Source organism: Hemitrygon akajei, chromosome 4, assembly GCF_048418815.1.
Source record: "Hemitrygon akajei chromosome 4, sHemAka1.3, whole genome shotgun sequence".
Taxonomy (NCBI): domain Eukaryota; kingdom Metazoa; phylum Chordata; class Chondrichthyes; order Myliobatiformes; family Dasyatidae; genus Hemitrygon; species Hemitrygon akajei.
Genome location: NC_133127.1, coordinates 160826456 through 160842673, shown reverse-complemented (window position 1 = coordinate 160842673; position 16218 = coordinate 160826456). Strand labels below are relative to the sequence as shown.

Sequence of the window (16218 nt, the reverse complement as noted above, 5' to 3'; positions counted from 1 at the left end):
TGTTTAATACAATCATTCCTACAGGTCTGATCGAAACCTGGTCCTCTTTACTTCTCTGTAATTGGATCCTCGACTTCCTCACTGGAAGACCGCAGTCTGTGTAGATCAAAAATAATGTATCCATCTCACAGATAACTAACACTGGCACACCTCAGCACCTCAAGGATGTGTGCTTAGCCCACTGCTCTACTTTTTCTACACTCATGACTAGGTACAGCTCAATTGCCATCTGTAAATTTGCTGATGACACAACTATTATTGGCAGAATTTCAGCTGGTGACAAGAAGGCATACAGGAGTGAGATTTATCAGCTATTGAAAGGGTGTCACATCAACAACCTTGCATTTGAGATCAGTAAGACCAAAGAATTGATTGTGGACTTCAGAAAGGGTAATATGAGGGAACACACAGTAGTCCTCATAGAGCGATCAGAAGAACAAAGTTCCTGCATGACAACTTCTCAGGGGATCTATCCTCAGCCTAACATACCAGTGCAGTTACAAAGAAGGCACAACATCAGCCATATTTCATTAGGAGTTTGAGGAGATTTGTTATGCCACCAAAGACGCTCACAAATTTCTATAGATGTACCATAGAGAGATTCTAACTGGCTGCATCACTGCCTGGTATGGGGGTGGGTGGTGGGGGTGAGGGGGAGCTGCACAGTATCAAAATAAGCTGCAGAAAGTTGTAAACTCATTTGGCTCCATCATGGGCACCAGCCTCCCCAGCATCCGTGACATCTCCAAGGAGCGATACCTCAAGAAGCCGGCATCCATCATTGAGGATCCCCATCACCCTGGACATGCCCTCTAAACATTGATACCATCAGGGAGGAGGTACAAAAGCGTGAAAGCACACACTCAATGTTACAGGAACTTCAGCTTCTCCTCTGCCATCAGATTTCTGAATGGACACTGAACCTATGAACACAACCTTACTTTTGTTTTGCACTACTAGTTCTGAGAAACTGGTGCAGGGAGCAGGATTTCAGATTTCTGGATCATTGGGATCTCTTCTGGAAAAGGTATGGCCTGTAACACAGGGACAGGCTACACTTGAACCCAAGGGAGACCAGTATCCTTGCGGGCAGGTTTGCAAGAGGTACTAGGAAAGATTAAACCAATTTGGCAGGGGGAGTGGGAACCAGAGTGATAGGGATGTTGGTTTAAAGCAGAGGTAGTGTTTCATGAGTCTGTCAGGCAAGACGGGCAGATGTTAGGGCAAAATTGCAGTAAGTGGGATGGTTTATAGTATAAAAAGGGAACAAAATTGAATATTTTGTGGCAAATACAGGACTGAAGGTTTTGGACCGAAACATCAACTGTACTGTTTTCCATAGATGCTGCTTGGGCTGCTGTATTCCTCCAGCATTTTGTGTGCATTGCTTGGATTTCCAGCATCTGCAAATTTTCTCTTGTTTGTGACAATACTGAAGGTGTTATATTTGAATGCATGCAGTCTATGAAATAAGGTAGATAATTTTTTTGCGCAGTTAGAGATTGACATGTATGCCTTTGTGGGTATCACAGAGTCATGGCTGGAAGACTATTGTAGTTGGGATTTAATATCCAAAGATACACAATTTATTGAAAGGACAGGCAGCCAGATAGTGGAAGAGGAGTGGCTCTGTTAGTAAAAAATAAAATCAAATCTTTAGAAAGAGCTGACATGGGATTGGAAGATGTAGAATCCTGATGGGTAGAGTTAAGAAATTGCAAGAGTAAGACGCTGATGGGAGTTATTTATAGGCTTCTAAACAGTAGCCTCGATGTAGTCTACAGGTTACTGCAGGAGATAGAAAAAGCATGTCCAAAAGGCAATATTATGTTAGTTATGATGATTTCAATATGCAGATAGATTGGGAAAATCAAGTTGATGCTGGATCCCAAGAGAGAGAGTTTGTGAAAAGCCTCCAGGTTGGCTTTTTGGAGCAGCTTGTGGTTGAGCCCGCTAGGGAATCAGCAGTTCTGGGTTGAGTGTTGTGTAATGAACCAGATATAATTAGGGAGTTTACGGTAACCCATGGGAAACAGTGATCATGATATGAAAGAATTCACCCTGCAATTTGAGATGGAGAAGCAAAAGTCAGATGTATCAGTATTATGGTGGAGTAAAAGGAATTACAGAGGCCTGAGAGAGGAGCTGGCCAACGTTGATTGGAAGGGAACTCTAGCAGGGATGATGGCAGAGCAGCAATGGCTGGATTTTTCTGTGAGCAATTCAGAAGGGTGCATGATAGATAGATCCCAAAGAAGAGGAAATATTCTAAAGGCAGGATGACACAACCATGTCTGACAAGGGAAGTCAAAGCCAACATAAAAGCAAAAGAGAGGGCATATAACAGAGCAAAAATTAGTGGGAAGGTTAACAATTGGGAAATTTTTAAATATCAACAGAAGGCAACTAAAAAAACCGTGGAGGGGGAAGAAGATGAAATATGAAGGTAAGCTAACCAATAACATCAAAAATGATACCAAAAGTTTTTTCAGATATATAAAGCTAAAAGAGAAGCAAGAGTAGATATTGGACTGCTAGAGAGATAGTAACGGGAACAAGGCAATGGTGGGAGAACTGAGTAAGTACTGTGCACCTGTCTTCACTGTGGAAGGTACCAGTGGTATGCCCGAAGTTCAAGAATCTCAAGGGGCAGAAGTGAGTGCAGTTGCTGTTACTAGGGAGATGGTGCTTGGGAAACTGAAAGGTATGAAGTAGATAAGTCACCTGACTTGATGCACTACAGCCCAAGGTTCTGAAAGAGGCAGCTGAAGAGACTGTGGAAACATTAGTAAAGATGTTTCAAGAATCACTAGGTTCTAGCATGGTTCTGGAGGACTAGAAAATTACAAATGACATTCCACTCTTTCAAAAAGGGAGGGAGGCAGAAGAAAGGAAATTAGCATGACCTCAGTGGTTGGGAAGATGTTGGAATTTATTGTTAAGGCTGTGGTTTTGGGGTATTTGGAGGCACATGACAAAGCAGGGCAATGTCAGCATGGTTTCCTTAAGGGAAAATCTTGCCTGAAAAATTTGTTAGAATTCTTTGAAGAAAATACAAGCAGGATAAACAAATAAAAATCAGTGGATGATGTGTTCTTGGATTTTCAAAAGGTCTTTGATAAGGTGCAGCACATGAGGCAGGCGAACAAGATATGAGCCCAGTGTATTACAGGAAAGATACTGCATAGATAAATCATTGGCTGATTGGTAGGAGGCAAAGAGTGGGAATAAAGGGATCATTTTTGGATTGGATGCCAATGTCTAGTGGTGTTTCACTGGGTCAGCTATGGAATCATTTCTTTTTACATTTTGTCAATGTAATGAAGAAGTTGTTGGCTTCGTGGCCAAGTTTGCAGATGATATGAAGATAGGTGGAGGGGCAGGTAGTGTTGAGGAAGCAGAGATGCTGCAGAAGGACTTAGGTTAGGAGAATGAACAAAGAGATGGCAGATGGAATACAGTGTTGGGAATTGCATGGTCATGCACTTCAGCAGAAGGAATAAAAGCATAGACTATCTTTTTAAACAGAGAAAATTCAAAAATCTGAGGTCAAAATGATTTGGGAGATCTGGTGCAGGATTCCTGAAAAGTTTATTTCCAGGTTGAATCGGTAATGAGGAAGGCGAATGCAATGTTAGCACTCTTTTCAACAGGACCACAATATAAAAGCAAGGATGTAATTTTGAGGCTGTATAAGGTACTGACGAAGCCTCACTTTGAGTATCATGAGCAGTTTTAGGCCCTTTATGTGCTGATGTTGGAGGAGATTTACGAGAATGATTGCGGGGATGAAAAGGTTATCATATGAGCAGCACTTAAAGGTTTTCTTCAGCCAGATGGTGGTGAATCTGTGGAATTCATTGCAATAGTTGGCTGTGGAGATCAGGTCACTGTGTGCATGTAAGGGGGAGGTTGATAGGTTCTTGATTAGTCAGGATGTGAAAGGTTATAGGAAGAAGAGAGGAGAATGGTGCTGAGAGGGGAAATAGATCAGCCATGATGAAATAGTGGAGCAGACTCGATGGGCCAAATGGCCTAACTCTGCTCTTATGTCTTATGGTCTTACATCCTTAAATACTGTATGACGTATGATAGATCTGGCCCCTCCAGTATTATAACTATAATCTCCCTATCATTATATTCAAATTTGTGCAAGCCCCCTGGTAATAAGCAATACTATTCTGTTAGCTTTGCTAATTGCTGTAAATCTCTGATTATCCATCATCAAATTGTTCATCTGTCATTTTGCACTCCAGGCTCAGATATGATGCTTCCTTTAACACATTAGGACCAGGTTCCCATGTTCTATTTTACACCCCAGGGCCTTCTCTGCTGCGTTCTCTTTAACCACACCAGGGACAGTGTACAACTAATTGTCTGGTGTGTTCAAGTTATTGTAATATTCTGGATCGCAGGTCTTGAACACCACAGATCAAGCACTCAGCAGACAGCGAATCTTCTGGTTCTTTCAGGGCTTTAGGTTTGCGACAATCTGGCATTTGTTGCATTTGCTGGAACTCAGAAGAATGAGGGGTGACCTCATTGAAACCTATCGAATGGTGAAAGGCCTTGACAGAGTGAATGGAGAGGATATTTCTTATGGTGGGAGAGAACACAGGCTCAGAATAGAGTGTTGTCCTTTTAGAATGGAGATGAGGAGGAATTTCTTTAGCCAGAGAGTGGCAAATTGGTGGAAGCTGTGGTGGCCAAGTCTGTATGTACATTTAAGGCAGAGGTTGATAGATTCTGGATTGGTCAGAGCATGAAGGGACATGGGGAGAGGGAGGGGGGGGGGATTGGAGCTGAGAGGAAAATTGAATCGGCCATGATGAAATGGTGGAGCAGACTTGATGGGCCACGGGGCCTGATTCTGCTCCTATATCTTATGGCCTTTATGTTCTGGAAGGCACACACTCATTCAGGCAACTGTAGATGAAATTGGTGATGGCTGTGGCATATTCATTCAGATCCAAACTTGAATACCAGTATATGGTTCAGTCTACCACTACAATGCAGTGTTATAAACTGGTGCCACCTATATGCCGGGAGAAGAAGTGAGGAAGCCAGGTGTGCTCAAAATAGAGGGATGTCCATTTGGAATAGAGATGAAAGGAATTTCTTTTGCCAGAAGGTGGTGAATCTGTGGAATTCGTGACAGTGTGGAATGGCATAGTAAGTGTTCTTGATGGTGGTGTTGAAATGATTGAATGTGTTGGCCCCTCTGGTTCCACAGTTGGCATGTGGTAATTTGTCAAAGACTTTTTCAAGCTAGCCTAGTTGAAGTCCCCTGCAATATTCGGTAAATCGTCAGGTGTCCCAAATTTCCATCTCTTGTTGGCTTTACATTGATTGGGTCAGGTTATTATCATCTGAATAAACTTGGTTCTCAAGGCATGTTCATATTACCCCAGAATGTACTTTACTGGAAAGCTTGTGCTTGCCAACAAGCAGCTGTTCTGTAACCAAAAAGGGAAAAAAAATCTTTGTATGCCTACAAGAGATTCCCAGTCAATTGTCTTGATGTCTTTATGCTGTGTTAGTCTAATCTTCCTGATTTCTTCATACAAACTTGCTGGTTGCTTGGACAAGGTATACCTCCTTAAATCATGTCTGATGACACCCTACTGCCGCTTCCACAGTGGAGTCTATTAAGACAGCAATGCATCCCTTTTTTAAGCCCCTCCCTCAGTGCCAATCCATGTCTCATTATTCTACATATGATAAGGAATCCTGGCAGTAATTAACAAAAAAAAGATTTTGACTAGAAATAAGCAGCAATAAATGAATTTTATTTGAGTTCAAGGAACTGAAAGTTTAGAATTCAGAATCAAATTTATTATCACTAATTTAAATAACATGAAATTTGTTGTTCTGCAGCAGCAATATAGTTGCATTCTGACAGTAAATAAAACATGCGCACTCCTATACAATAGCAAATTAACTCTTTCTTCTTGGAAGTACTGTGTAGTATAACTTGTGTGATTTTAAATAATGTAGAGGCAACCTATGTAGATTTCTGCTCTGAAGAATGAGATAAGTACATGGTGGATTATAGCTTAGAGGGATTTTGGCCAAACACAGAAAAATTGGGACCAACATGCTGAGCTGGAGCAACTGAGCAGGTCAGGCAGCATTTATGGAAATGAATAAACAGTCAATGTTTCGGACTGTGACCCTTCATCAGGTTCTTCATTTCCATTGATGCTGTCTGACCTGTTGAGTTCCTCCAGCATTTTGTGTGTGTTACTCTGGATTTCCAGTAACTGCAGAATCTCTAGAAGTATGGGCACTGTGGTTGCCATGTACTCATTGGGCCAAAGGGCCAGCATCAGTACTGTATGCTATATGACTCTCTATTGAGTCTATGCTCTTATCCAACATTTTCTGGGTGAGAAGCATGTAAGAGTTCAACCATAGATTCCTCCATCTAAGATCATAGATTCATAAGGTCCTTCAGTGCAGAAACAGATCCTTTGGCTCACCATGTCCATGCCAATCATCAGGTGACTATATCTATACAAATCCCATTTATCAGGATTAGTTTGTAGTCTCTTATGTGTTGGTAATTCAAATTCATCTGTTATGTTACTCAAATATTTTGAACATATATAACTTTACTATCCTCTCTATCAGTTCTTTCCAGATTCCAACCACCCTCTGGATGGAAGGTTCTTCCTCAGATCCTCTCTAAATCTCTTGCCCTGTCACTCTTGACCTGTGCTCTATAGCTTTAAACACTTCCACTGTGGAGAAATATTTCCCACCATCTATCCTACTTCTCATAACTTTGTATACTTTAATCAGGTCCCTCATCAGCCTTATCCGAACTACAGAAAGAAAACCTCACCTATCCTCTCCTGATAACTGATGATGAAGAACTCTATCTCCAGAAAACAAATAGGCCAATTTTTATCCTATTCTCACTTTCCTTGTCTTCACCTACTTCCTCATAGACCCTGTTCAATTTTCTGCCAGCAAGGAGCTGCTAAGCGTTATGCTGGAAGTCAGTGAGTCACTGAACACTTGTATATACCGGATCATGTACCCTTTTCTATATAGCATTTGCTGAGAGTCTTCATCCTTTGTTGGGATTGCTATGAGATAGAAGTGTTCTTAAAATGCCACATCTATGTCCAGCTGAACAGGAGATTGGACAGACCTGAGCCTCGTGTTGTGGATTTTCTACTGCTGTCTTTATCTCCATTAGCAATTGCTCGGTTATGATGTGTGCATCATTAGGAGGAAATAATTTTCTAATCATGTTTTACTGAACTTCAGTAACCTGAATCACTGAATGCATGGCCACCTTCTGCACCAATGGGTTGCCATTCTATTAGATCTTCCATAAGATGGGGAAGGCTTGAATCAGAAGTATCAAGGCAAGAGTGTTTTAAGATGATCATTTGTACATATTTTCCATCCACTACTAACTTCAAAGCATATGCAAGTGGATTATGTAAAATTCACTATGTAACTGTGATTTTCCTAGAGTCTTTGCTTCTGATAGGCATGTATTTGATTGTGGAAGTTGTCTCTGTGCTTGTTTCCTTGGCAGAAGTGAGTTGCGTATTAGGTTTAACACCATTTATATAAATTGAATCATTCAGACACAGGAAGCCATTTGCTTCATGAAGTTGATGATTACTGTTTGTGTAGCAACTCCATTTCTCCCCTCTCTTAGCTCTGTAAATAATTTCTTCTTGTGCCTATCCAGTTCTTTTGATTTGATAACCAGATTGCAGTGTCCCAGAATAAAATCATTCCCTACATGGATAAAGTTGTGTTCTACAGCCTCAATATATTTTGGTGATCACGTTGAGATGGTGACCTGGTATTAAAACAGCTTCTCATTTTAACTCTATCTATAGTTCTCACTTCACCTGTTCCCACTCTACTGATTCTTGTGGACTGTCTGAAAAGTAGGCAAGTGGTCTTGCTTTGTGCATGTCGTTTGGATGACCTTCCAAGTGCAGCTGTATGGCAAAGATTGGCAGCAACTTCCTGCAATGATCTTGAGGCAAGGAAGCCAAGAGAAACTATGGCTTTGTCCTCCATAGGTAAAGCTGTCTGAGTACCTATGTGAGATTATTTTTGAGGTGACAGGTAATCGATTTCAAAGAGTACAAGTACAATTGAGTGAAGGCCCTTTAGTAGGATAGTTTGAAGGAGAGCAGGATTAGGGGAAAAAAAGCTATCTCTTTTATGGGGAAATAAGAATGATCACCTTTCAGTGTTCTGATGCTGCAAACCTAATTACAGGTGATTTTTGCGGGCTGTTGTTGCCAATCTTTGCCATGATGCAGTTTGCTGCTCACAGCTTCATTAGGAAGGTCATCCAAACAACATGCCCAAAGCAAGACATACCATTATTGCCAAAATCTGAAGGAGATTTATACTGGAAAAAAGGTGTGCGGTCAATAACATCATGTTGAAAGTATAAGAGTTGAATTTATCAGTGAATACTACTCCAAGAAATTTGCACAAAATTGATGCACTCTAGTTTGAACCAATAGCAATTTATATCTTTGGAATTGTACCAACAAATTTTCAGGCTCTTGTCTCTTCTTGTACTTTCCATCAATATATAATTTTGTACTTTCCTACAATATATTCTTCCTATCTCTCATGTTCATGTTTGTGTAGTTCTCCATCTCTTCCTGGTATGTTGTGCTGCCTTTCTCCCTGCAGGGAAGGAAATAAGAGAGCTAATGAGCAAGAGAAATAGCGTATGTTGTTCAAATGGTTGAAAACTTGTTTGATTTTTTTTGGCACACTTAACTCAATTTTTTCCTTTCTTGCATTTATTGCAATCATTTCCAGAATCCATGAAAGTTCATGCCTGCAATATGTTTTTACCTAATGGAGCTAAAATTAGATTTTATGATCTTCACTTCTTCACTACAGTCAATCACTTTCATTGCTCAGAAAATGCAAGAGAATGGGGCAGATCTTCTTTGACGTAGAAATGCCTAGTCATCTGGTTCCAATGCCATCCTGTTCTTCCTGAGCTCAGATTTTTTGCATCTAGCACACTGCAATGTGAAATTGACTGTCTCTCAGACAGAAGTGATCATATTTTAACCTGGATGTACTCACAGTCTTGTAAATATTGAATGTCTGTACTTTGTGTATTTGTTCTGTAAATAACATTTTACAGTTCTGTTTTTTTTTAAAAAAGGGCAATACAGTGCTCTTCCTGACTCAAGATCCGTATTTAGTCAAAAACAGTATTAATGACAGCAAATTCCACCACAGCCCAATTCTTTCCCAGAAGGCCAACTATCAAACTCTCTGTTCAAACTGAACCTAAATATCTAGGGCATTTACAAACATTCTTAATCCCTAACGTTAACAAAATTAAACTTTAAATTGATTTAAAAGTATGAATAAACCCACACACTTGCTTAAAACAATTAAAACAGTATGCAGCACACACAGAATCCACCTGCAGATTTTCTCTTGTTTGTGATTGGAAAACAGCTAGCTAAATTAGTTAAGTCAAATAAAATCCTTTATTTATTTCTCACTGACAGCCTCTTCTCCTGACTTTAATTGGACTTATGGCAGGTTAACCTGGTATGGATTCACTAACTGGATTTCCTAACCTGTTTGCTGAAAAATTATTGGAACTACACTCTACCTTTATTGAATTCCATGAGGAATTCACCTATATAGCACAGAAATTCATGCCCAGCACTCTGCTAAGTAGCAGACTTGGAGTTTTGCTTGTGCATTGTCCAATTTTGGACAAATCTGCTGTCGTAATTGTTCCGTATCTTGGTAGAATATTTGCCCAAATTCATTCAAAATATTGCTGCTTTAAAATAGCTCTAACAATGTGGGTACAGAGAATTCTGGATCTGGCCTCTATTGGTATCCCTCTTCCCCCCCCATCAGCCCTACAGAAATTAATGTTCAGCCCATTTTTCTCTTCTGCCTTCTTGGTGTGATTTTATTATTTGACAGAACTGTGCCTCCCAATAGCACATTATAGCCTGTCCTTTGCAGTTGCTTTAAAGCAATTAAGGCAAAAGTGTTGCACCATTTTATTTTTGTCCCCATTGTTAGGTACCTCCCAGTAGAGCAATAACAGAAACTGGAAGCTTAGCATTTGACAATTATTGAAGAGAACCTATATCCTTTAACTCTACAGTACATTAAAATATTGCATTATCCATCATTAAGCCTGACATTCTAATGTTTATAAATATTTAATTTTATGCTGAAATGTAATTCTATTCATTGCAATGTTAAGAGGGAGTAAAAATATGAAACCAGGAAGTTAAATGGGGTTTATGTTATAAATTAGTGTTCTGAACTGTAATATTTGCTACAGGAATGGAATTACAAGTGGGTAATAAAAATAGGGGAACATAACATCCAAAAATGGGAAACATAATGTAATTACACATGCAACCAAAGAATTAAACCAGTGATGAAGTTCTTGACTGAAAATTCAGTGCTTATGATATTAAAAATATAACTTGGCTGGATAAATAAAAATACATTAGTAAACAAGGTATTCATTGTACAGCTATGAAAATCACTTTGGATGAAAGGAAGTATCTAAGAAGAAGGGGCAATTTAGATAGTGATAATTTTGTTGAAATCCAGCAGAGAACAACAATGCACCAAGTGGACCCCTACTCTACACAAGCCCAATTGCAGTAACGTTTTTCTATCCTTAAAGCTGATTTTGCTGTATTAAAATAATGCCAATAAAAGGAATATTTAGAATTGGGAAAGATTTCAGTGCATCAGATTATACAGTATTAGCTCCTACAAAGATAGTCAGACACTGCTAGTGCTGAAAATTCAGCTTAAAAATTAATGTGCAATTATATTCTTCTGGTTTTAGACTAGCTTGTACACAAGTCACTTCTATGATATATCGACGCAGAACAACAGTATGACTCACTCAGAGTGGGAGGCATAAGTCATGATTTGTTATTTGAAGACTAATGCATTACTGTGGGTAGTACATAATTTTGATGTATATCAAACAACAATGTAATTTCAAGATAGATATTGCACTCTTGATAATACTTAAATAGCAGTTACAGCAGAAGGAATTGTAAGTCAAGAGAGTAGATGATTCAGAGTAAGGCAATGGATGTCAACAAATATCCTTGGTTCAAGTGAAGCTTCTAGGTCATCACTCCATCCTTTATCAATATTACAGCTATTAACATTTTTAATAGAAAAAAGTTAAGTGAATTACACCTACAGTAACATTTAAAATGCTCAGATGGAGATGAGAATTTAAAGGCATTTCTCAGCCTTAGCATTGAAAATGGATCAACTGTAGCAGTTGATTGAGACTGGTGAATATTGGAATACATTCAGCAGCAGTACATGAGACCAATCTACTGTAATGGAGAATTCTGTGTGCTAGAAGTTCATTTGCTTCAAATCTCTGTTAAGGCTTCAGAGTGTTGTGTCCTAGTACCAGTTTTGAAAATGACGAAACATGTTTTTTACTTACAATCTGTGTGTAACAATGGAGGCACTATGTTTTAACATGCTTCCCTATTTGTAAAGTGCCATATCCTACAAAAAAATAGTTGCATTACTGAAAGGCTTCAAAATGCTTGTTGAAGTGATCAACGTATGGGAAGTATTTTGTGTCACTGTTCTATAGGGGTCCAGGAGTTCATCTTGGACAATAGCCAGGCAGGCACTTGTGGCAGGATGTTGTGTAAATGACCTCCTAGAGTAATATCCAGAGAAATCTGCAGTATACGGGTAAAATATTATGATTTCATCATACATGTGGTGGCACCTTTTTCATGCATACTTATGATATGATTCTATGAGTATTTGACACCAGTTCTCACTTCGTCACACTCACTGACAGCTAGACAGTGGTAATAACTTTCATGAAGGAAAATGGATTTTGCTTTTGTCTAACTTCAATTCTATCATTACTACCTTTGTAGAGAATTGTAAGATACTTGGATGTCATGGATGAATACATCGATTGGGAGATCACCCTTAAATGCTTTCATTTAAGCATTCTTGTCCTTCAAGTTATGTCTTCTCAGTAAATGAATATTGACATAAGACAGCTATATATTGATGGACATTTAACTTTATGATTCTTTCCTCCACAGAACAATGAAGCTCTGGGATTGCTGTGACCAGGGTAGCTTTAATGAATATCTGACCATGAACTGATGACTGAATGAATAGCTGATTTATAACAGCTGTGCCAAATTGAGTTACCATGAGTACTACCAATGCTGATATTAATGGAGAAGAACGGGAGTTCCCTGTGAACCCACTATGCTTTGTATGTGGTCAGCAGCATTGGACACGAGAGAACCATCTGTACAATTACCAACATGAAATGGATGATGATCTTGTCTGCCATATTTGTCTCCAGCCATTACTGCAGCCAATGGATACACCCTGTGGACATACATTTTGCTACAAGTGCCTCCAAGACTTTTTGAGACAGAAGGACTTTTGCCCGTTAGATCGCAAACGGCTTCACTTCAAATTCTGCAAAAAATCCAGCATTCTTGTTCACAAACTTCTAGATAAACAGCTGGTATCCTGTCCCTTTGAAAGTGATTGTCAAGAAGTAATGCAGCGTTGTGACTTGGAAGCACATCTTAAATACAGGTAAGATAATATCTGAAAAATAGAAAACAAATTAATTGCATTTTTCCCATATTAGTTGCACATGCAATCTTTTTCTGTGGCAGCAAAACATATTAAGTCAGTGATACACGCAGTGGCTAATGTACAGTATGTTTTATATGTACGTCCACACAATTCAGTTGCACATGATGTAAATTTCAATAAATTAACGTTAAAGATCTTGCAAATTCTATCACAAGTTTTGTGCAGAAAACTTCTGCAATGGCCTTTGCAGCATGTTTGGATGGTGGTGGAGAAGGGCTCCACTTCGCTGACAGTCGACACTGGCGCACCTCAGAACTGTATGGCTAGGCACAGATCAAATACCATCCATAAATTTGATGATGATACAACCATTGCTGGCAAAACCTTAGATGGTGGCAAGAGCATGTGCAGGAGCGAGACATAGCAGCTAGTTGAGTGGTGTTGTAGCAACAACCTTGCACGCCACGTCAGAAAGATGAAAGAGCTGATTGTGGACTTCAGAAAGGGTAAGACGAGGGAATACACTCCAATCCATGTAGAGGGAGCACAAGTGAAGAGAGTGAACAATTTCAAGTTCCTGGGTATCGATATCTCTGAGGATCTAACCTGGTTCCAACATATCAATGCAATTATAAAATCAAGTCAAGTCACTTTTATTGTCATTTCGACCATAACTGCTGGTACAGTACATAGTAAAAATGAGACAACGTTTTTCAGGACCATGGTGTTACATGACACAGTACAAAAACTAGACTGAACTACATAAAAAAAAAACAACAACACAGAGAAAGCTACACTAGACTACAGACCTACACAGGACTGCATAAAGTGCACAAAAACAGTGCAGGCATTACAATAAATAATAAACAGGACAATAGGACAAGGTTGTCCAGTCTTCGGGTATTGAGGAGTCTGATAGCTTCGGGGAAGAAACTGTTACATAGTCTGGTCGTGAGAGCCCGAATGCTTCGGAGCCTTTTCCCAGACGGCAGGAGGGAGAAGAGATTGTATGAGGGGTGCATGGGGTCCTTCATAATGCTGTTTTCTTTGCGGATGCAGTGTGTAGTGTAAATGTCCGTGATGGCGGGAAGAGAGACCCCGATGATCTCAGCTGACCATACTCGACTCCCCTTGTCTTGAAGATCACATGCCATTAGCTTTCTTGCTGTATCCTTACTGTATTTCACAGTTTTTTTCTATATTATCGTGTATTGCATTATACTGCTGCTGCAAAGTTAACAAGTTTCACAGCATATGCTGGTGATATGAAATCTGATTCTGATCATGGGGTGGGGGGGATTGTGTAATGGGAATTGGTTGCTGGGCAAGGTGGAATCAGGATAACAGTTCAGTAATACTTAAAGATTGAAATCACAGTTGACTGTTGGATGAAGGGCCATAGTTGCAGTGACGCAGGGATACAGTGGAGGGGAGTTGTAATGAGGGCTATGGATATAAGTTGTTAGTCAGTCTGACCCCTGTAAGTCTTAGTGAAACAGGTCAAAAACTTGTTATGAAGACTTGTTTCTGCATGGTTGGCTATTTTGCTGTGGGATATTCATGACACAAGCATTGAGTGACCCTGTGCAATTCTAAGTGCTTTTGTGTATAAATGCTCCATGTGTGTCAAGACCCTGGAAACAAATTGCTGATCCTTGAGGAATATGCGGTAAGAACTCAGTTGTTGTAAGCAGTGATTTTTCTGATTAAATCCTATTGAGTGGTGCACAAAAACATTACACTTAGTAATGGAATTTCCATGCTTTGCTACTTTTGCAGAATAACCAAATATTAGAAATTATTTCAGCATTAAGCAATCCACAATTTAGAAAATCTATCTGGAAGTATTAATAATATGGAATGGAAAATACTGATCAGTTTTGTGTATCATAATTTTGATAACACCAACAAACGTGTTCTTCTTTTGTGGGAAAATTTCAGCTGGCTAACTGGTAAGAGTTTAAAAGGTTATTAAGTGGAAAATGTTTTACATTGCCCATCTTAAGCTATATACAGTGGATTCAGGTTACTGCGACACATTGGGACCAGTAGATTTTGGCCTAATTCAGTGGCAGACCCAATTTAATGATTCATGGAAATAGATCAAAGAAAAAAAACTATAAAATTGTGTATTGGTTCTGAATAGTTATTGATGGAGATATTCATCTGCCGTGTTCTTTTGATTGACAGTAAATGAACAAAATCAGCCCAGATACCTAGGACAAATAATAAACTGCTTTCACACAATGTTTTAGATGATCACATCCTCAAAATCTTTGTTTTCATTGTAACATTCAAGATGATAGTCAATAATTTAATAATTCCAAACTTGTTGAAGTAGTGAAATCATTTCATTTTCTCTCCTGGCCATTTCTGGCATCTTAGTGTCTGAAGGCTTGAAACCATAGTGAGCGAAATGGTTCAGAATTCTCTTACTGCTTATTTCTCGCAAACAATCAGTGACAAAAATCACTGCTTTGTGAACACAAACATGCGCAATTGCCACTATTTACAACGTGATTGCTCTAAGCATAGAGTAGTGTTTAATGGCAGCATAAATGCACGTGACTGACGCTAGTAAGAAACCGTTCAGCACCAGTCTCCTGTCCCAATTAAGCAGCATCATGTCCCAAATAAACAACGGGAGTCCAGACTATTTCACAATTTAGTTTGTGTACTTCAAGAGCTGTTCTAAATAAACAGCTGCCTGAATTAACAGATGGCCCGATTAACCGAAATACATTGTATATAATAGAGAAATGTTTAAAGCATGCTTTGGTCAGTTATACATTTGTGTTAGTTAATTGATTGGTCAGGGCATGAAGGGATACAGGGGGAAGGCAGGAGATCGGGGCTGAGAGGAAAGTTGAATTAGCCATGATGAAATGGCGGAGCAGATTCAATGGGTCAAATGGTCTAATTCTGCTCCTATATCTTATGGTCTAATTAATAAGATTATAGGTTGCTGAGAAATTGGGTTGGTATCAGTCATTATGTTTAAGAGTGCTTTGCTACCATGTTATTTATACTCAGTATTTTTCAGGTTAGTAATATTCGTCATGTCACATTATTGCACATAAAATTAGTTGGGATGTCATAATTAGTCAGGGTGGCAGAGGTGACAGGGAGAACGCAGGCGAATGGGGTTGGGAGGGATAATAAATCAGCCATGATTAAATGTTGGAAGTGGTGGAGCAGACTCAACGGGTTGAGTGACCTAATTCTGCTCCTGTGTCTTAAGGTCTTGTGATACAATATGTTTTGCTAACTACTCTCTCAATATTTCATGTACTTTAGGGGTCGTATAGGTCCCTGAGATCCCTCTGTACTTGCATGTGGCTACTGATGACATATCTTAAAACCAGAAAGGAGGAGATCGTGTAAGAAATTACGCTCACAAGAGGACATGTCTGCTACACTCTTGTACAGAGGGGCTGTATTTTCTTATATATATGAATATAAACCTAGAACATTTTGCATTTCTCCTCTACGTATCTGTGAAATGAAACTTTACTTCCTTGTGCTACTTCTGTCTTGCTCCTGAATGCGTTCACACTCTCCTTCAAGACCCACAGGTCATGGTCTCCA

General features: G+C 39.4%; 1 protein-coding gene across 1 annotated transcript in view; it reads left to right on the top strand.

The window, feature by feature from the left end:
• Positions 1-16218, top strand: part of lnx2a (ligand of numb-protein X 2a) — a 122157-nt gene that overhangs the window by 10837 nt on the left and 95102 nt on the right. Inside the window, 1 exon segment of the mRNA XM_073043808.1 lies at positions 12114-12627. Within this exon segment, the coding sequence (XP_072899909.1) occupies positions 12227-12627 (401 nt within the window). The 5' untranslated portion in view covers positions 12114-12226.